Source organism: Anabrus simplex, chromosome 11 (genome assembly GCF_040414725.1).
Source record: "Anabrus simplex isolate iqAnaSimp1 chromosome 11, ASM4041472v1, whole genome shotgun sequence".
Taxonomy (NCBI): domain Eukaryota; kingdom Metazoa; phylum Arthropoda; class Insecta; order Orthoptera; family Tettigoniidae; genus Anabrus; species Anabrus simplex.
In genome coordinates this window covers 87,862,692-87,886,305 of record NC_090275.1, presented here as the reverse complement: position 1 = coordinate 87,886,305, position 23,614 = coordinate 87,862,692, and the positions used below count along the sequence as shown (strand labels likewise).

At 38.4% G+C, this 23,614-nt stretch overlaps 1 protein-coding gene across 1 annotated transcript in view; it reads right to left on the bottom strand.

The window, feature by feature from the left end:
• LOC136883498 (fatty acid synthase) overlaps nt 1-23,614 on the bottom strand; it is a 703,772-nt gene that overhangs the window by 296,439 nt on the left and 383,719 nt on the right. The window contains exon 19 of the mRNA XM_067155848.2: nt 12,989-13,302. Coding sequence (XP_067011949.2) covers nt 12,989-13,302 — 314 coding nt within the window. The remainder of the gene's footprint in view (nt 1-12,988; nt 13,303-23,614) is intronic.

The window sequence follows — 23,614 nt, the reverse complement described above, 5'->3', positions numbered from 1 at the left end:
TCGCGACTGTGTGCATTAGACTGTGGTTACATAGAAATGAAGAGGTTAGCACAGGATAGGGTGGCACGGAGTGCTGTATCAGACCAGTCTAGGGACTGATGACTCAAACAGCAACACATTATTATTATTATTATTATTATTATTATTATTATTATTATTATTATTATTATTATTATATATACATAATTCGCTGGTGCCATCAAGGACCACGTTAAGTCTTGTTGCATTTGACACTGAACTTGGCCTTCTTTAGAGCCCAAATTTCCCTCATTCTTTGTGAGTGGGCCTGCTTACGCTCCTCTGTCCAAGGGGCACCGTGTCTTCTTTTCGGTTGCTCGTCTCGGTTTAGCCCGTTCGTCAATATTTTCTTGCGGAAGAGATCTCTGTTAAGGGCGTCTTCAGCTGAGATATGTAGCATTTGCAGGTCTTCTTTGGTATTTCTAAACCAGGGAATTGTGGTTTAGGGGTTTGAATCAAAAAAGTGAAAGATTTCTTTAGTTAACTTTCTTCCGTCCATTCTTTTCAGATGACCATAAAATCGTGCCCGTCTTTTTCTGATTGTGTCGGTAATTTTCTCTATTTTGCTGTAGACTTCCTTGTTGGATCTTTTTTTTATGGCTTCCATTTCTGTACTTTGATCCCAAGATTCCTCTCACAATTTTGCGTTCTCTTTTCTCCAATTCTTCAAGGAGTCCTTTGTTGGCATTTAGAGACAGGGTTTCGGCTGCATATAGAACTACTGGCTTCAGAACTGTTTCACAGTGACGTATTTTGGTGTTTTGGGAAAGACGTTTTTTGTTGTAGATTGTGCGGGATGTTTGGTAGGTTATTTCCAGTTTGCGTACTCGCTCCTGAAGTGCTTCTTTGTCCACTCCATTTTTCATGATGATCTCACCCAGGTATTTGAATTTGTCTACTCGGGTGATGTCCCCGTATTTTGTATGGAGTTTTGGTGGAGCCTCTTTGATGTTAGTCATTACTTCTGTTTTCTCAAACGATATCTGCAGACCAGTTTGTTCGGCAATTTCCTTTAAAATTTCAACTTGAGCTCTAGCGGTTTCTATGTCATTTGAGAGAACAGCAATATCATCGGCAAATGCTAAGCAGTCTGTTGCGATCCCCTTGGATTTGGTTCCTATTCTCAATGGACTGTAGTTGGTTTCCTGTAATCTCACCCGCCAGGTTCTGATGATCTTTTCAAGAACACAGTTGAAGAGTATCGGGGATAGCCCATCACCTTGTCGGACTCCTGTTTTGATGTCAAAGGAATGCGAGAGATATCCGTGGAACTTCACCTTGGATTTTGTATCGGTCAGGGTGGCTCTAATTAATGCCAGAAGTTTCAAATCAACTCCAAATTCATTTAAGATGTTTAGCAGGACTTCCCGGTCAATGGAGTCGTACGCTTTCTTAAAGTCCTTAAAGACAGACACATACTGCTTGGACCTTAGTGTATAATATCTGATGATCGTTTTGAGATTTTGGATCTGTTCAGGAGCAACCTTTTCTGAACCCTCCTTGGTATTCACCTATTTGATGTTCGACTTGTGCTTCCAAATGCTCCAGGATGGCAAGTGATAGAATTTTGTAAGTCACGGGTAGCAAAGATATTCCTCTGTAGTTGTTGATGTTCTTCATGCTGCCTTTTTTGTGTAATGGATGGATCAAAGCTATTTTCCAATCTTCGGGTAGGGTCTCCTTGTTCCAAATTTCTTCTATTTGCTTTTGCAAGATATCAAGTGATTCCTCTGGGGCATATTTCCATAGTTCTGCTACTACTGAGTCTTCCCCCGGCGCTTTGTTATTTTTGAGACGGGCAATGTGGCGCTTGATTTCATCTCTGTCGGGTGGTCTGGAATCTGGGTACCTGAGTAAGGGTTCCTTGGTCTCAATGGCGCTTTGCGGTTTAGAGCAATTAAGTAAATTCTTGAAGTAATCTGCTAGAATGCTGCAATTTTCTTCATTCGACGTCGCCAGTGTGCCGTCCTTTCGCTCAAAGCATAGAGATGGTGGTTTATAGCCAGTGAGTTTGCGTCTGAAGGCTCTGTAGTACTCTCTGCTTTCATTCTTCCTAAAGTTTTGTTCTATCCTTTCAATGAGAGATTTTTCGTATTTACGTTTCTCAGTTCTGAACACCCTAGCTGCTTGGGCACGTTGGGTTTTGTAGGTTTCCCAATAATTTTCTGATTTCGTAGAGTAGTACTGTTTTCACGCATTGAGTCTTTCTTGGAGGACTGATTCGCAGGTACCATTCCACCAGGCATGCTTTTTGCTTCTCTTGATTTCTGCAACGTCTTTGGCGGCCTCAACAAGGAGACTTTTAATATATAAGTAATAATAATAACAACGTAAACGTTTCCACCTTTTCAATACTAAAATATATTCACAAAATTATAAATTACACGGTACTAGTTTCGACCCATCTAGGGGTCATCATCAGCCGTATTGGAGCAAAGATCACTTTTGGCGAAATCCTAAGAAAATGTTATTTTAAAGAATAACAAGTGAAATGAGATGTTATAATGGTAATAGTTAATAATACAAGGAATATACATACTAAGAGGTTTTTAACAAAGAATAAAGTATAAATGGGGTGTTGTAAAAACCTCTTAGTATGTATATTCCTTGTACTATTAACTATTACCATTATAACATCTCATTTCACTTGTTATTCTTTAAAATAACATTTTCTTAGGATTTCGCCAAAAGTGATCTTTGCTCCAATACGGCTGATGATGACCCCTAGATGGGTCGAAACTAGTACCGTGTAATTTATAATTTTGTGAATATATTTTAGTATTGAAAAGGTGGAAACGTTTACGTTGTTATTATTATTACTTATATATTATTCTCAGTTCAATACGGACCAAAAACATGAAATTCATAACCATTAAGGAGACTTTTGGCGTTGTTAAAGTCACAGTCATTTGGTCTGGCCTTCTCCTGGAACTCCTCGACCCTTTGCCAAAGTTTATCATTGTCGAAGCGTGTGATCTGTTTGGTTGTCTTCCTTGTGTTTGCGGGAATTGGTTTGAATTTGATAAGAGACATATAATGATCTGAGGCCACATTTATGCCTTTCTTTGCCTTGACATTCATAATCTCAGGGCTGTTTCTCCTGGAGATTGCAACATGGTCAATTTGGAACTCTCTGAGAGCTTGGACGGGAGAACGCCAAGTCATTTGCTTTCTGGGTAGATGGCGAAAGTGGGTCGACATGACCTGCAGGTTGTGATTTTCGCAAATGGACACCAGTCTTTTGCCGTTGGGATTGGTTCTTTTGTGAGCAGGGTAATTTCCTATAACTTTCTTGTACTTCTGTTCACAACCTAGTTGGGCATTGAAGTCACCCAAAAGAAGCTTGACATGGTGTTTGGGGATTTTGTTTAATTTTTCATCCAGTAGATCCCAGAAATTATAAACTTCGTCTGGATCAGACTTGTTCTTATCGTTTGTAGGAGCATGTGCGTTAACTAGGGCGTAGGTTTTGTTTGCGCATTTAATTGTGAGTATAGACAATCTGTCATTCACAGGTTCGAAATTTGCAACCGATTTAAGGATCTTGGTTCTAACAGCAAACGCGGTTCCAAGCATCACAGCTGCATTGAGGATTCCTCTTTGCGCGTTGCTCTTGAAAAATCGGTAGCCTTCGGATTCAAAAATCTCTTCATCTGGGTACCTTGTTTCCTGTAGAGCCATTATGGATATCTGATTTTCGTGAAGAGCTTTTGTGAGGGTTTTCAGCTTGCCAGTTTTTGTAAGTGAATTTATGTTGAAAGTTGCTAGATAGGTTTTAGATTTTGGCCTGAGTTTTTGACTCTTCGGGAGACGCTCCGACTCATCTCTTGCATGATGTTGAGTCTCCCCCAGAATCCGAACGAGACTCGTGCGCCGTGGCGTTCACGACGAGGGATTTATCCGAAGATTTACCCCCTGGGGTATGTTTCATGAAATGTTGTGCCATCATGCTTTTTGACTTGACTTTGCTTTGGACGGGTACCCATCCTTTTACAACTAGGGTTCTTAGCCCTAGAGGTTGCCTCAAGATGTTTTCTGGCTTCTGGTCATTTACCAGTCTTCGCCGTAACCCTGGCAAGGGACCAGTTTTTTTTTCACAGTAATTTATTTCCCTACTACCCTCTGACTCTGCTGGCGGCAGAGCCAGCGAGCTTCCCCAATTCCAATGAGACGCGCCTGATGGAGGTAACCGGTAAATCCCCACATGGGTATTATTATTATTATTATTATTATTATTATTATTATTATTATTATTATTATTATTATTATGAAGGTCTTCAAATGTATTCTCGACAAAAGGATTTGCGAGATAGCCAAACTTACATCAAACCAAGCTGGATTTGTGAAAAATTGTGGCACAAGAGATGCAATCCACACTACACAGCTGTTAATTGAGAAACACCGTGAAAAGAATAAGCCACTTCAACTCGCTTTTCTGGATCTTGAGAAGGCCTTTGATCGGGTGCCACATGACCTAATCTGGTTAGTGTTACGAGAACATAGCATTACAGCACCTTGTTAAGTGGGTACAGATGCTCTACGTAGAACCAAGGGGTTATGTTCAAGCTGCCGCGGAAGCATCCGATGATTTCTGCATGACTGCAGGAGTCCATCAAGGCTCTGCCGTATCACCACTGCTGTTCATTCTTGTGATGGACACTGTTACATCAGACCTGCGCAAGCCAATACCATGGACACTTCTCTATGCTGATGATGTCATGTTGGCTGCTGAGAATAAGCTTCATCTCCAACGCCAAACAGAAGAGTGGAACAACTGACTAGTGCAATACGGACTGTGCTTCAACAAAAAGAAGACAGAATACATGACATTAGATCCTCGAGAAGTTGGAACAATTCACAGTGATGGTGAAGATCTACCATGAGTAGAGAAATTTAAATATCTTGGCTCCACAATCTCTGACGATGGCTGCCTTACTGATGAGGTCAACATGAGGATACACGCAGCCTGACTGAAGTGGTGAATGACGACGGGCATCACCTGCGACCGTCGGATGAAGGACCATCTGAAATCTAAGATCTACTGGACTGTTAACCGTCCTGTCGCTCTCTACGGCACCGAGTGTTGGCCAGCTACAAAGGAGGTAGAACATTGACTAAGAGTCATGGAGACGAAGATGCTTGGGTGGACAGCTGGCATCACTAGACTGGATCATATATCAAACGACATTATTAAGAAATGTTTTGGTGTTGCACCAATCCAGAAGAAAATGCAGGTAAACAGTCTGTGCTAGTTTGAACATGTGTTGCATGCAGAAGACAATATATTGGCAAAGTCAACATATACACGGGAAGTCAATAGAAAGAGGCCCAAGGGACAAACAAGACAGCGATGGACCGATACAGTGCACAACAACCCAAAAACTGTAAGACTACATCCAGACATGGCCCAAGACCAAATTCAATGGAGACAATGAATCCACACAGTGGACCCTGGCTGATGGCCAGGCAGGCATCAATTACTGAAAATGAGAGAAAGCCTGTCATAGTTCACTGGCACTGCCGGTGGCTCTGAGTAGCCTATGCAGTGGCCTCCATCGTATGCTCTAGCCACTGTTGATAAACTTAACCATAAAAAATATTATGTTTGCTCCTGTACTGACATGTCTGAATCTATAATAGAACTATTTAAAATAGTTTTACTTGAGTCCGCCTTGTCAATACACCTTATAATGAGAGAAAACTATTTATTTTACCATACATGTTTTGGGAAAATCATCCATTCCCTTCATAAGTGATGTCAGTTCCTAGCATTCCAGATCACCTTGTTAAGTGGGTACAGATGCTCTATGTAGAACCAAGGAGTTATGTTCAAGCTGCCGCTGGAGCATCCGATGATTTCCGCATCACTGTAGGAGTCCATCAAGGCTCTCCCTTATCACCACTGGTGTTCATTCTTGAGATGGACACTGTTACATCAGACCTGACATCACTGATGAAGGGAATGGATGATTTTCCCGAAACATGTATGGTAAAATAAATAGTTTTCTCTCATTATAAGGTGTATTGACAAGGCCGACTCAAGTAAAACTATTTTAAATAGTTCTGTAATAGATGCACTAGCCATGTGTCTTGGTAGGTGTGCTGTTTACCAACTGATGAGCCCAATTCACACACTGGGGCAAAACGCTGGCAACCACGATGAATGAGTTAGCTGGAAAATTTATAATGTCCAATAATGGACCAATTACATTGGTATTATTAAGTGGTATGTTCTGAGCTGTTATTGGAGAGATGGCGGGGGAGGACATCAGTAGACGAATAAGTTTAAGTGGTGTCTTTAAAAGTAGGAAAGATCACAATATGAAGATAAAGTTAGAATTTGAGAGGACAAATTGGGGCAAATATTTGTTTATAGGAAGGGGAGTTAGGGATTGGAATAACTTACCAAGGGAGATGTTCAATAAATTTCCAATTTCTTTGCAGTAATTTAAGAAAAGACTACGGAAACAAGAGATAGGAATCTGCCACCTGGGCGACTGCCTAAATGCAGATCAGTAGTGAATGTATTTGGCGATCAAAAGCAACAAGTAAGTCTTTCACACCACAAAAGTCATAACTTCTCTGTTTTGCCATTTCATATTCGAATCAGGGCCGGTCCAAATTCTATCTGGGATCTCTTTTTGCAATTTACTAATGAATTTAACATAATTTTTAGCCACTCATGAACATCCATAGAGCAGGATTTAAGAATATTAAAAAGAATTAACAAAGGTAGTCACATGCAACCAACAGAAAATTTGTTATTTTTCTAGATCAACAATAATAGCACTGTTAGGCATCGATTAAGAAACTTTTACTATAATCTATTAGTTTCATGGTCCGTATTGATAGTTCAAGTACAGGTATGAAGGATGAGTTCTCCACCTAATCAATACTTTATTTTACATAGTGTCAATAATTTACATAAAAACAGTACTGGTTTCGACCCGTAAATAGGTCATCTTCAGCTGTTAGAGAACCTACTTAATAGCGACTGTACAGAATAAACAATACTAAAATTAAAACTAAACAAGAATGCCATTAAATAAACATGATACCACTATTCCAAAATTACTTAATATTAGCTATATACATATGGTACAGTTTTGGGGTTAAGGGTGTTATTTTCAAATATTATATATATTGAGGCTGGAATAGGATACAGTTCTTGGAGTTGATCAAGAATCACTGGTATCCAGATGTCAGGTTGTCTGTGTTAAAGCCACTATTATGTCCAACAGTTTATGAGATCTTTGAAGTTCATTGTTGTGCCGAAAATGTTCAGGGTGTTCCTTAGAATAAGAGGTTCAGGGACCAGTTCACGGACACATAGCTTATACCCAGTCTATATCACTGCTGAAAAATACGTTAGTGAGTGCCAATATTCTAAAAAAATACTTAAAATATATACATATGGTACAGTTATGGGGTTGAATGGTTTTACACTGGCCCCATGATTCCACATATGTGCCTTTCAACCCTTCAACCCCATAACTGTACCATATGTATATATTTTAAGTATTTTTTTAGAATATTGGCACTCACTAACGTATATTTCAGCAGTGATATAGACTGGGTATAAGCTATGTGTCCGTGAACTGGTCTCTGAACCTCTTATTCTAAGGAACACGACACCCCGAACATTTTCGGCACAACAATGCACTTCAAAGATCTCACACACCGTTGGACATAATAGTGGCTTTAACACAGACAACCTGACATCTGAATACCAGTGATTCTTAATCAACTCCAAGAAGTGTATCCTATTCCAGCCTCAATATATGTAATATTTGAAAATAACACCCTTAACCCCAAAACTGTACCATATGTATTGTACCAGGAAAAGTTCGTGGGTTTAGGGCATGAGAAGGGCCTCAGCGAGTGGAGGTTGATTTTGGAGCCGATACAGAGCAGGATAGAATCGCAGGGCGAATAATGGATGGTTATACCTTTTCCAAATAATTTATTAATAATGTTGAATGATTCATCACCCTGCAATATCAATATAGGACTCAGATTTTCATTAAAATCAAAAGTTTAAACGTAAATCTTCTTGAATTCAGTTCGAGAAAAGAAACAAATATCACTGATTTTTTTCTAACTTTTGTGAAAACACGAAGTGTCAGTTCTTCACTAAAGTCTTTCTAAGTATTATTTCATGAAATGAACACACACTTATTGTAACCGCGAGATTTGGGACATTTACGGTTACCATAATAATAATAATAATAATAATAATAATATAGAAATAACCAGTAATAAATAATAATGAGATAGGAAAATAATATGACAAAGGAAATAGTTGTAAATAAAGCAGTGGCAGAGTATTGACATTAAAACATAGAAGCGTGACGAGTATCTTTTAAATACGCAAAACTAAAGCAAATAAGTTATATGAAACACTACAGGCCTAAAAATGACAACTAAGACAGGATAGTGGAACGTGCTGGGAAGCCCTATCTATGAGGTCCATGGGAATGTATGACGTTATGGGGGAGAAAAGACTTGACAAGAAACACCCTCTAGCTCAACTATATTAAAAATGACCAAGTTTTACAGAATACAGTTCCACGACACGGAAACAAGATATACTTAAGTAACTTAACATAAAATATGATTTAACAATGAAGGGGATGCTACATTAAAGGTATAGTTTAAAGCGAAAGTATTTAATGGATGAAAGAATTGAAAGTACGGCAATTGGAACCTAGGGTAAACTCGGACTCATCAAATTAACTTTTAAGATGACATTAAGCGAAGAAATAATGAAACACAAAAGGAATTAAACTAAATGAAACGAAACCGGAAAACATTGAGAATAACATTGCAAAAACACTGAAATAACACTTACCGCGGAAAGATGGAGCTCCCGAGGGTAGTAGCCCTCGAGCGCGAACGCTCACTTGGGCGGTCGGATGGAAATTGACGCCGAGCTCACGCATAATTTTTCCCAAGCCGGTAGGAAGGCTGGATATGGCCCGATTACAATCAACCAATAAGATCAAACTTACCCTAGATTCCTGGACCTTTTTGCCAATAGGAAATCTTGTGACCATATATGGTAATTTTAACATCGTTAGCAATTACACAAGTTCTGGAACATTACGATTACAACACCAAAATTTCATCATAGGAAACCACACGTGTGGTACAGGTACAGGATGCTCCAAAATAAATCACCTTACAAATTTCAGATTACATAAAAACTACATTTAAAAAAAAAATCACTTCAAAACACTTTCGCATTTTGCAATGTTCATACAGTTCCATATTATCGTGATGTTTCCATATTTAAAAAAATTTTCAAACATATTTCAGTTACACAAAATTCCAGTAGAGTCCAGTGTTGCAAAAAAAATTAAATCCTTCAGACAAATAAAAAAATTAAAATTTACATTTCCAAACACACTGTAGTTTCAGTTCTCCGTCCCACCAACCGGTGACACTTATAATTGAAAATTGAAATAAGAATTTAAATTTCTGTTGAAAGTTCCTCAGTTTGTTAGCCTTGAAAATCCTAGAGTTCTTCTATGTAATATGAATATTAAATTTTGAAAAATAAATTTATCATTAAAGATGAACTTTTGAGAAATGATGAAAAAATACGAAATATCGTTCACACGCAGCACTGAGAAAATCACTGTTCAAGATTGATAAGAAAAAGTCAGTCAGTTTGTGATTACTCACTTAGTAAAGAAAATTTGACTTACAAATGTTGATGTGGAGAATGGGGATTCTGGAACATTCCGCGGAATGTGGACGGAGACTCGAACTCGATGTTCCATGAAGAAACCACGTTGACGTCCCTCGATGGGTACCATAGATGAGCTGATGTTGGAGGTAGCTGAATCTTGTAGAATTTCACCAAGATTTCCGCTGCGCGTGGAGGTGATTTTAACATACGGAAAGTTCAATTGGTGCGAGTAGTAATTACAGATGCTATTATTCACTGTCAAACACAGTTGAGTTCATATTTTAATTTTATGATGTTAAATGAATAAACACAGTCCTTGCTGCATAAAACACTATTTGAAATCGTCACTGAGAACGTCCATAAATACACAGTTCAAACACTTCATCACAGTCTCTGATCACAATCTTTGGATCACTATCCTAACAGATAACACTGATTGTCTGGTTGTGATAGTATTATATTACCTTAGAAAAAGTTCTTAATATTCACCAAGTTTATCATTGGAGTAAGTCGTGTCCTAATGTGGCACGAACACTACGTAAATGAAGAGAGACAGTTCAAAGACGTACTGTATTAGAAGAAATGAGTCCTTAAAATTAGAGTTATTGTACATGACAGTTTCTGTTTATTGTAGTAGTTCATTTATGTGAAATTAACTGAGTCCACACGTCATGTTCTAGTCTGCGAATATCAAATATTTGACTTCGTATTTCAATGATTTCACATGTGTTATATTTCGAAATGTCTTGTGAATTATATCGTAGTCGCAGTATGATAAACTAAGTACGGTGCGACGTTTCTTACAAGTGCAACAGCGATTGATTATCTCATAATTTCGTCTCCGCGAAACGCGACGGAAAGTACTATCTTCGAGACTGCACTGACATACTGTACGAGGGTCGGTCTCCCCTCTGTCTCACTCACACATACTGCACTACTCTGCACTGCACACTGGACTGGACTGGACTGCTTGTCAGCCTTGACATACTGGCCTATATATCTGCGCCGGGAGGGGTGGTGTTCTTAATCATGTGACCGAGAGCGCTCAAACTTCTTAAACTCTATATTGTTATAACTCAGAAACTACTGGACAGATTGCTTTGAAATTTACAGGATTTTACTTTTACGATGTCTGCTACAATTAAGCATTGGTCCTGCTCAAATCGGTTAAGGAGTTAAAAAGTTCACGAAAGAAAAATTCTTTCGAGAAATATCTCTAGGAGAGGCAAGTTTCAAGCGGTAGGCGACGTCACTTGACCTCGCCTGGTCACTCGTGGAGTCTGGTATGTACTGGAATGTTCCTTCGCTCAGCTGTTCGCATGTCGGACGGAAATTGTATGCTGAAATAAAGCTTTTTCAATTGATATGTGCCAGGACCTAGGCCTTCCTGGTACAGTATATGGCTAATATTAAGTAATTTTAGAATAGTGGTATCATGTTTATTTAATGGCATTCTTGTTTAGTTTTAATTTTAGTATTGTTTATTCTGTACAGTTGCTATTAAGTAGGTTCTCTAACAGCTGAAGATGACCTATTTATGGGTCGAAACTGGTACTGTTTTTATGTAAATTATTGACACTATGTAAAATAAAGTATTGATTAGGTGGAGAACTCATGCTTCATAAGAAACTTTTCTAAGAAAAAATGAACTTCCCTTCCTTAACAGACTTCCCCTCTCCTCCACGCACTTCTATCCGCCCTAATACCTCTCTGCCCCTACTACACAAACAGGTCCTGCGACCAGGCACAGAGATAACACCAGTCAGCTTCGCTTAAAATCCAACCACGACATAACACTTTGACTATTATCACATTACGTCTTTATCACACTTCTTTTTCTCCTTTTTCCATCTTTCAGACAATATAGTGTTTTCAAGAAGTCATTCTAATGTTGAAGACCAGTATGAAGAATACATACCAACCTGTACAAGTGTAACTTTATTAGCAACAATTTACTTTAAAAACAAGAAGTGCATTACTCCTGAAGTAAAATATAAATTCATAAGACTCGTCATATTTTATCCAACTATGTTTTTAATCGAAGTGTTTGTTAATTGTGCAGTGTTTTAAGAACTACTCTTCATCTTTATTCATATCATGATCTTTCATGATCAAAGTAAACTTCCTCGGAACCACCTAATATCAAGTGAATAAGTGTCACTCACATAGACAGCATAAAACAGCACAAATTCACTTATCCCGGATGTACACAGACTGTACTATATAACAAACTGCTGGAATTTTAAGAATTTTATATTACAGCAATCAATTGTAACATAATTATAACTTATCTCATGCATCATTACAGCAATGTATTTTATAATGTGTTAAAATGTGTTTTAGATGTTTTAGGAATATGTATATAATTGTTTAATTTGTACTTAAGGCTGATGATGGCACATAGATGCCGAAACTACTACCATTTGAGCATTTGACATGTGGTTGAATCACAATAAAATGTCAGTGTATTGAATAGGTGGACCTTGAAAGAATTTAAATTACTGTAATCCCACTTCAATATGGAACCCAATGAAATTCATAACTATAAGTGAAACTATTCTTTATGTTAATTTTAATTTGTACACAGGGAATGCTGCTGATGATGTCCACATAAGGACAAAACATATCTCGTTAAAACTGTGAGATTATAGAAATAAAATAATCAAAGGATTATTTGTTGTAGTGAAAAGGTGGATCTTTAGCATAATTTTCTTATTATAATATACCCTGCACTGTACCACTCAACACAAAATACATTTCTAACTTCTAAATGGAATGCAAAATACAAGCACAAACAGGCTCACTGTGTTATTCCACAGTGTCACTGCTAACTGGCAAACAAAACAGTATTTCTGAGGCTGCTTCCTGAAGGTGCAACTTATCCTGTGAAGAATTCAAGGCATTTTCCTGTTATCATGAAACTGCCGCAAGGGCTCTAACCCGAGTTGAAAATCACGTTCCTTGCACAAGGGATGACAAATGACATTTTCAGAGCTAGGAAAAATGTGATCGTACTGAGCGATATAGCGAAAATTCATGATGCGATAAACAAGATATTTTTGTATAGATTTAATATGAAGAGAATCGGGACTTTGAATTTATGACGTGTTAGATGGGAAAAGGGTGTAAATGAGGAACACACTAAACAGATTTCCCAGCAGTCTAGATACAGAAGTAGAGGGAATGCTCCCTCAAAATCAGATGAGTCTGATACATGCAAGTCCACAAATGCCAGGTAAAAGAAGAGAACACCTCTACACTATTTTATGTACTTACCTGCATAAGAGGCAAATTTCCAACAACGTCAAGTAAAAGAGGAGACAGGAGATCTAACTCTTCATCTGGGAGCTCAGCAATGTTCAGTCTCATTATTCCAGAGTTCTCTATCAACACTTGTACAAATATTGTTAGGGCTTCCCTTAGACTGTACACTGGTGTGTGAGAAGAGCTGTAAGGCACAAACTGATAACTCTCCAACACAGGCTCACCAAGTGGCTTCCGACGAGCTATGGGGCTTGCTCTTATACCACGAACCTCAACTCCAGTAGTTTTGAGAACTCCAAGAAGTTTGTTGATTGAGACAGGGATAACTGAAAATATTAAGGGAAATAATGAATGCAGTATCAGTTACAATGTACACTCAAAGACAAAAATAATATTTATAGTGTTCCTCATCATGTAAATGTAACTCTGGCAAGCATAGTCTACACCAGAGGTGCTCAGCTGGGCGCCTGTTGAGGCTAGCCTCCTGAGGCTTAGTGGACCCCGTTCCAGCCCTCGTACCACTTTTCAAATTTCGTGGCAGAGCTGGGAATGGAACCCGGGCCTCCGGGGGGGTGGCAGCTAATCACACTAACCACTATACCACAGAGGCGGACAGAAGGCTATTTACTGGGCAGTAACTGCCGATAGGTAATGTAACGGACCCGCTTAATTAAAACTTCCGTAATAATAATGCTACTACTACTACTACTACTACTACTACTACTACTACTACTACTACTACTACTACTACTAATAATAATAATAATAATAATATCTTTACGTTCCACTAACAATTTTCATGGGTTTCGGAGACGCTGAAGTGCCAGAATTTTGTACCGCAGTATATTTTTAAAATGCAAGTAAATCTACAGACACAAGACTGGCGTATTTGAGCACCTTCAAATACCACCGAACTGAGCCGCCATCGAACCTGCCAACGTGGGATCAGAAGACCAGCGCTCGATCGTCCGAGCTACTCAGACCGGCATTAGAGGTTAGAGTAAGTTGGTGGTGCGGTTAGGGGCACGCAGCTGTGAGCTTTAATTCTGGTGATAGTGGGTTCGAACTCCACTGTCGGCAGCCGGGAAGATGGTTTTCCGTTGTGTCCCATTTTCACATCAGGGAAATGCTGGGACTGTACCTTTGTTAAGACCTTGAACGCTTCCTTCCCACTTGTATCCCTTTTCTCTCCCATCGTCGCCGTAAGACCTATTTGTGTCGGTGTGACGTAAAACAATTTGTAAGTACATGTTTCGGTAATTTCAGAGACATGTCTGCAATTATAATATTAATAATAATTCGGACTTGTTAAAAGTTCACTATTTTCTTTAGTGTTTTCTGACAGATTACGAGCTACGAAGTTTGAGTGGGGGTGATTAACTTTTATTTTCATAATTGTTAGTAATAATAGACTAACACAGTTATTATAATAATTTTGTTAGTGGCTTTTCGAATGATGCAGGCTGACAGCCGTGCGCTCCTAATCACATGGCCAACTCGCCCAGTAATAATAATAATAATAATAATAATAATAATAATAATAATAATAATAATAATAATGATAATAAATCTTTACGCGCCAATGGAGACACCCGGTGTCGGAATTTTGCCCACAGGTATTCTTTAACGTGCCTGCAAATCTACCGATCAGAAGCAGTCGTATTTGAGCACCTTCAAATACCAGCGGACTGAGCCAGGATCGAGCCTGCTAAGTTCATGAAACCAGCGCTTGAACCATCTGAGCCACGCAGCCAGGCAACATTTATTTTGATACGTTTAATAGGCACTGCAAAAGCAGCAGTAAGCTAGAATGCTTTCATTTACCATTAAACATGTTCTTTTTGTTTGGAAGCACGCAAGGAAGGTACGTTTAATTAATTTATTTTTATAACATGTCCCTTATTGGTATGAAGCAAAACATTCGATGTGTTTTGACAATTCATTTCCGATACTACTCACTTGGAAATCCTATCCCATGCGTTCTTTCGTTGACGTAATAAACTTCATTTACGTACATGTCAACACGGGGTGTTTCTGCATGCGGCGAATTGGGCTCCCAACAAACCATGATACTGAAATCGCACTGTGGGAGAACATGAAACCGGACTAGAGGTATGAGCTGTCTGTCTGACCTTGACCTGAATAACAGCTGTCAGAGATGCGAATTATTGTCCGTACTAGTACGCGAGTTACTTCGTAGTAGTAGCATCAGTAGTAGTATTTGAATAATGCCAGTGTATGAATACCACGAATACCATGATATGCTGCCCGTGTATCATGCGGCAGAACAGAACACGGGTCACCCTCCATGAAGCTATCAGGAAAGGCTTCGCGCAATTTATATTTTGTTTCTTATTCACTACACCGAGCTCGATAGCTGCAGTCGCTTAAGTGCGGCCAGTATCCAGTAATCGGAAGATAGTGGGTTCGAACCCCACTGTCGGCAGCCCTGAAGATGGTTTTCCGTGGTTTCCCATTTTCATACCAGACAAATGTTGGGACTGTACCTTAATTAAGGCCACGGCTGCTTCCTTCCCATTCCTAGGCCGTTCCTATCCCACTGACGCCATAAGACTTATCTGTGTTGGTGCGACGTAAAGCAGATAGCAAAAGCTTATTCACTACGAGTTGAAACAGAAGACACTTTGCGTTTTTAAGGGCCGATGACCTTAAAACAGCAATCATCATCATCATCATCATTATCACGTATAAAAATTCAATAAAATGGTTGTTTTATATTCATCACTACTGAAATAGGAAATATAAGTTAACATTTAACTTAAGAAGGTTGCCTAGAGTGTTCTGTAATTTACAAAAGAAAGTTTAAAATTTCTTTTAGTGTAAGGCAATCTGTATATTTTTGTTTTCTAAACTGTTGTACTGTAATGTTTAACATAGGTACTTTTTTGTTCACAGGCGTTTTCGTGTACGTTTGTTAATCCGTGCTTTTCTATTTGAGATAGTCTTGTTACAGTCCACCTGGAATTATGGAGCCCCTACTGTATGTTAGTTCATTCTTTTCTACAACAGAGTGTTACTAATGCGACTGTAGTTCCTACGACCACGCCACTCTTATGTCTGTGTCACTAATATGCGCCTTGTTCGGCTCTGTCCTGCTTGAGTATGTGGCTCTTGTTACGTTCTTCTTTCACTTCTTCTACTGCAGCCTTATGTCTTAACAGGCATACTGTATTCTACTGACATTATCTTAACACGCAGTAGCATAATCTGCTGTGATTTGTTATTAGCACCATCATAGTAAAATGTAGGATGTAGTTGTGGCGGAATCTTCTTAGATACGTTCGACATCTGTGAATTGTGTATAATTTGATAACTCACCTGTACTCATGAAAGCGACCGTCGGCCTGGCATTCAGGTTAATAGCTACACGTCTCTAACATGTAACCTTGTTTATGTTTCTTAGATTTGTTGATGTGTATGTTTGATGTTTATACACAATATGAGATTACAGCTGACTCATTCCCACGAGCTTGACCTGGTTCTCGTCTTACGCATAGTAATCTGTAGGTAACTACTGCAACCGATGCTGCCTCACGTGACATACATTTCATCTCGTTTCCTCTTAAACCACGCATATTTTTCTATTTTCTTCCACGTATTTCAGCTTTTCATGACCTGATGATAATAATAATAATAATAATAATAATAATAATAATAATAATAATGTTAAGTGCTTTATGTCCCACTAACTACTTCTAAGCTTTTCTGAGACGCTGAGGTGCCCGAATTTAGTCCCGCATGAGTTCTCTTTATGTACTAGCAAATCTACGAACACGAGGCTGATGTACAGTATTTAAGCCCCTTCAAATACCACCGGACTGGGCCAGGTTCGAACCTGTGAAGTTGGAGTCAAAAGTCCTGCACCTCAACCTCTCAGCCCGGAAGGAGGCACGAAATGTAGGTATGTTTAATTTATTTAGTTGTATGACATGTCCATTATTCCTTCGAAACTGAACGTTCGATGTGTTTCGATAATTCAATTCCGATGTTATTCATTTGGACATCCCATGACTGCTTTCGTTGGCGTAAGAAACTGCCATCTTTCTTCTACCTTTATGCAATATTATATCACACACTCGCACAGGTCCTGCACTGATACAGGTTTTCAGGTCATTTCCAACCGGGCGAGTTGGCCGTGCGCGTAGAGGCGTGCGGCTGTGAGCTTGCATCCGGGAGATAGTAGGTTCGAATCCCAGTATCGGCAGCCCTGAAGATAGTTTTCCGTGGTTTCCCATTTTCACACCAGGCAAATGCTGGGGCTGTACCTTAATTAAAGCCACGTCCGATTCCTTCCAACTCCTAGGCCTTTCCTATACCATTGTCGCCATAAGACCTATCTGTGTCGGTGCGACGTAAAGCCCCTAGCAAAAAAAAAATAGGTCATTTCCATATTCACTGGACCACGGGGCTCGTGACAACAGATATCCCAATCCCCTAAAGGAGGTAACAGCAAATGAACCAGTACTGACGCTGAGAATTCGGTACATCTCCAGGGTCCGAAACCGATGACCAGGGTTGTCTGAAGCCCCTAAGACGGAAACGAAATACTAACAACTAAACCAGTCTGGCGAGAATGTAATGTAACATGGCATACACTACTGTAGTAGCCGCCTTCAGCTGTTATCATAGTTCAGTTGCTCTTAAACATAATGCCAGTTTGACAAGTATGTTATGTAACATCTCGTGCATTGCACAGGTAGCGTTCAGCTGTTACAGTAGTACATTTGCTCGTAAACATAAACAGAAACCAGTTTGGCACGGATGGTGCATGACTCGCCTGTTCTCAAAGGTAAGCTATTCATTCACAAGAACAAGGCATACTACCTATTCTAAAAACATCGTATCTCTTGGCTCTCAAAAATAACTTCTGAGGATTACTAAAAGTTTGACATATAGTGGTTCATCACATCGTTCTCTATTGCTAGAAGAAATATCTGCAGGTATACCCCTAACACCCTATATATAATAAGAGTTTTGACACTACATTGCTCAGAATTTGAAGAAAAGGGTGTTTTTGTATCCCTCGTGTGCACAGTAGCAAGGAAATGCACTGTGAAATTTTCTGTCATCTCAGTCTGTCTGTCTGTCTGCTTGTCTATCTGTATGTAGGCTATGTACGGGTATCACAAGAAAATGGCTGATGAAAATTTAATGAAAATCGGTATGTAAAGATGGGCAATGAGGCACTACAATCTAGGCTATAAATATATTCACGCTGAGTAAAATGGTAGTTTAGGGGGAGGCCTAAAATGTAATTCTCAAATATCTATGTTATTAATGGTCTATCAATAAATACTATATAACTGAAGTTATACAGAATTAAATTTCCTATCATTTATGTCTTAATACAGTTTTACCATACTGACTATGATAACATAATTAATGAATTTAGACTTTTGTTGCTCAGTCCATATCAATGCCGAGCATTGCTAACATGGAAGTACTGTTCACTTGTGTTCACTGGTGATTTTTTCTGTCGTGATTGTCTTAAGGTATAAAACCACATGGTCATTGGTCCATATTGAAATAAGAACCATCAGGTTACACTTGCAATTGCCCGTAATTGAACTGGAGACAGCAGAGCCTGTTTCATAAGTTTAAATTGTGCACATTGTAGTCTGTGATACAAAGCATGCTCTAGCAAGCTTGGCTGCAGCTTGCCAAGGCACGACCGTGACGTCACCGAACACGTGGTCTGCACGCCAGAAGGAATGGTCTAGAAGCCTTTTTATATCTTCACTTCCTGATGTGATAACAGCAAATGGACAATGGGATTGTGTAGCTGGCAATAACAAATACCCTGTACTCAAATTTCAAGCAGATAGCTACATTATTTATGGAGATACTAAGATGTTAAAAAATTGGGTGATATCCATGACGTTCATGCTGAGGGTCAAGTTTTTGTATAAAAGGCCAGCCTGGAGACTCAACAGCATACAGCAACCAACAGCAGAGACTGCTGCAAGATGTAGTACTGGCAAGTATGCTTTGACTTAGTGCATGGAGTACCAAGCTCCAAACATCTGCAACTTCAAATTCAGTGTCAGCAAAGCACGGCCTAGATGAGAACTTTGACTGTGACAGCAGTGTAACTTTATACTCTAAATTTTTTGTCCACTTCTAAAGAACTTATTTAAATGTTGTAGCATTTAGACACTTTAACAAATTACATTGCTTGCTTGAAAACACAAGTGTTATACTTTGTTCAATGCAACATATTATTTTTGTGCCGTGTGCTACAGAAATGTCAGTAAACAACATAACTTACAGTTTAATGAAACAGGTTTATGCATTTGAACTTCTGCAAGTGACCAGCTATTTAAGACTCTGTTTCTTAAAATTACTGCCCATTATTTCACGTAAGGGAACATAGACTATGGAACTGAGCATCAATACTTTAAGTGCGAGATTGGCAGTAGACTGTTTCTTGAATATTACATGCCCATTATTTTATGTGAGAGAACACAGACAGTGTAATTGAACATTACGGCATTATCATGTGTGAGATAGAAGGTACAGACTCGGTTTAGAATTCTCGAACTGTATTAAAACTCACAGTCGGGAACACAGTACATGCAGAGTATCGAACTTGTGCAGTTGGACAGTGATGGTTCGATTGCATTGTTAAGTGGAACCTTGCTTTAAATATCACAAGTGAAACTTCCCTATGACATTACACTTGTTAATAACAAACCAACAGTGTTATAACACACCAAGTGGCATGAGCAATTTCACGCCACATACATAGACTTCACCACCCATATCATCGTGTGAACTTCCATCGTGGGAACGTGGTAGCTTCGGTGGTGATGGTGTATCAGACTGTTGGGGGACATATGGTGATGGTGTTCCTGGTCGTCGGTGGATACATGGTACTCTGGGGCTGTGAGGACGCAGTCAGACGGAGCCAGCAACTTCAAGATCCAGAAAACAACTTAAAGGTTCAAACTTTATGAACTGTGACTTCCAATTTAACTTTCAGTTCCCAAGTTACTTTCAATTTCTCAAGTGACTTTCAATTTTACAAATAAGTCAATTTTACATGTAAAGCCAGTGTAATATTAAGTCTTACCAGAGCTACTCCAAAGATCAAACAAACTTGGTAATGAGTGGAAAGAAGTTTGGACATTTATAGAATGCGATCGAGACTTAGCCATTTCATCAGATATATTTCCAGTGAATTAGAACTTGAGTAATATCAATTTTACTTCTTACCTCAAGAATGGACTCTAATTAATTTATGATAATTTTTAAATGGGCATTCAATTAAGAACCTTAAGAGTGAACTTTATTTATTTTCATAATAAGTGAAACTGATTAATTATTTTCAAGAGTGAACTCTAATTAATTTATGATAATTTTTGAATAGAGCATTCAATTTAGAACTTCAAGAGTGAACTTCATTTATTTTTGTAATCTGTGGTGGGACGGAGAGCTGGAACTAAGCATTGTGTGTTGCCTTTATTTGAAAATCTTTTATTATACTGTTTATTAATATCTTTGGACATTATGAACATTGCAAGATGCAAGATGCAAGAAGTATTTTGAAGGAATGGTTGTATTCAAATTTTATGTAACTTGAAATGCAAGAAGTATTTTGGAATGAATGTTGTAGTCAAATTTTATGAAGTATTTTGGAGTGAGTTTTGTATTCAAATTTTATGTAACTAGAAAAGGATGTAAATTAGGAAAACCTCAAGAATGGGACTTATGAACTTTATCGTTAACATTGCAAGAGTGATTTAGTGATCTGTATATCAAGATGTAATTTTGTAACATTTGAAATATGTAAGGTGCTTTAATTTTGAGACTCCCTATACCGCATGTGTGGTTACCGATGTTGAAACAGGTGATGTAATTCCTCTCACATCAGTAGGCCAGGAAATGACCAGATATTGTCATGCAATTGTATTGGCGAAAAGATCAGGAATCTAGTGGAACAGAGTCCCATTGGTAGATTGTGATTTGTCAATTTCCGGCCTTAGCCCGCTTCGCGTGCGGGAGGCGATTAGGCGGAGTCTATTCCATCTGACCATCCTTGAGCATGGTTGCACTCGAGGAGTTCCCCTCAGGAACTCCAGCTTTCCGTGGTAAGTGCTATTTGCTTGTTAATTTCAGTGTTTTCTGATTTCGTTTGATTTAATTTATTCCTTCACATTTCAGTATTTTCTTGCTTAATGTCATTTTCAAGGTTTTAAATTCAATGTGTCTGAGTTTGCCCTAGATTCCCGCTGTTTGTAATTTCAAGTCTCACCTGTTTTTAAAAAATCAAGAATCCATTCATTAGTGTTTTTGGATTCGTAATTGTATCCGTTTGTCAAATGTGTTAAGTATCAGCCTCTCTGTCATTTAACTTTGTTTCTTGTAATTTTTTATTTGATATTTTAAATATAGTTATGTTAGAGGGTGATTCTTGTGAACCTTTTCTCCCCCATAACGTCATACCTTCCCATGGACCTCATAGGGATTCGCACCTTCCACAAACCTTTCTTAGTTGTCATTTTTAGGACTATAAGTTATTCCATGGAGTATCTGACAAGTTATTCGTCACAATTTCAAGTTTTGATGTATATCCGACGCTACCTTGTTATTTTTATTATTTTCCGAGTTCATTTCATTTTAGTCAGTATTATTTTATGAGTGTCAATATTATTATTTTATTATTTTTATTATTTATTGTGTACGCTCGAGGAAAGCAATGGGAAACTACCTTATTCCTCATTTCCCTAGTACGCCTCTTCAGAGATGCCTAATGTATCTATGACAGCTGTTGACATAGCTGTGGAGGATCAAACCAGCCTTCGGGCTGAATAAACAACATACAACAACATATTGTGTACGGTACGCGTAGTCTTGAATCAACGCTACAAGTTTCATAATAAGTCAAACTGATTAATTATTCCAAGAAGGAACTTTATTTAATTTGTTATAGTTTTGAATTGAGTGTTTGCTTGAAACTTCAAGAATGATCTTGGACCATTCTATTATAACTGTCAATCATCAGCAGAATTCAAACGTCAAGAATAAACTTTATTTGCTTTCAAATATAAAATTTTGGTGGTATGCAAGTTCCATTTGACAAGGATTTCATGATATCACAGGGAATTTATTTACATTTGCCAACAGTAATAAAAGTTAGTGTGGCCTACTATGGAATACTTATTCAACTGCAATTCCCTCTCTGTACCCTCACCTGCTCTAAGACCGCACACGCCCTGCGACTTCTCATCCTCAATCATGCGTGTGATTAAGTGTGCGTCTGTTACTGGTACAATATCGACAAGGAAAATTGTGAAGATAATAATAAAAATGAGAAAAAATCCTTGAAGTATTCCTTGAAGAATAAGACAAGAGGGAGTTATGAGAGAAGTAAGAACACTTTTTACATTAGGTGCCCTCATATCACAAAGACAGAAGGAAACTAAATGTGAAGGCCTACAATATCAAAAGGTCATAAAATTGATCAATAATAATATTACACTGACCATTGTTTGTTGTGATGTGCTTTGTCTCTTTTGCTGCCATTCATCGCCGATAGATGGGAATACTGCTGTGTCCCGAGTAAAACAGCCTGCATGAATACTGACAGGAAGTAGCTGGGGAGTTAGATAAGTTTTGTTTTTTTAGCATGCCATTCCTCTGTTTCGTAAATTTTCTGATAACTAGTGGAACGTAACACACTGGTTCATCATAGCATTCCAACTAAATTTTCCCCACTCTGAGGTGCTGGTTGGAATGAGCGGTATGCAAACTTAACGAAATATGGCGGAGGAGTGTTCACGACTGTCTGCCGCCTGCTCATTCCATGGTGAAACACGGGCACATCAGCTAGTATTTGATAAGATAACTGTTCATTTTTCTTTCTACTGTTAGATCTAAAAAACTGATTTTTTTATTGTTTTCTGTTTCTAGGGTAAATTTTATATGTGGGTCTAAATTATTTATTTCATCTAGAATTTTGGTACCGGTACTGTTGTTAATTTTGTTCTCTGTTATAATAAATATGTCCTCAATGAATCTAAGCTGTAGTACTAATCCTTTATTATTATTTAGTATTTTATGTTTTTCTAGGTGGTCCATATATTTTTCTTTTATTATTCCAGAGGCTAGTGCTCCCATAGGGAGTCCGTTTTGTTGATATATTTTACTATTGAATGAAAAAAGAGTTATTGTTGAGTGTGAATTCAGAAATAGTCATGACTTAATCTTTTTCATAATTGTTTAGTTTGCTTTTTTTGTTTAAGATTTTTCTAGTTATGTTAAATTTGTAAACTACATAAGATTTAGCCATGACAATCAGTTTGTCTTCACTTCTTCGAACACGGTAACCAACTGTTTGGCAGTACACCCGCCTCCTTATCTTTGTTAATGATCTATTCTGAAAATCTCGTTAGAGTCTTGATCATCTTCCCTGTTCAGCTACAGCACTTGTTTTTCATAGAAGATGGATACTGGCCTTTCCCTCATGGAAATTCCTGAAGTGGCTGGGTGAAGAAATAGAATGGCAGGTGTAACTGATGGCCGGGATGGCCAAATGCATGCATCAGTTTGTCCAAACAATGACACTGGTCATACCATCACCAGAAATGTACAAATATTGTATGTAGGACTAAATCA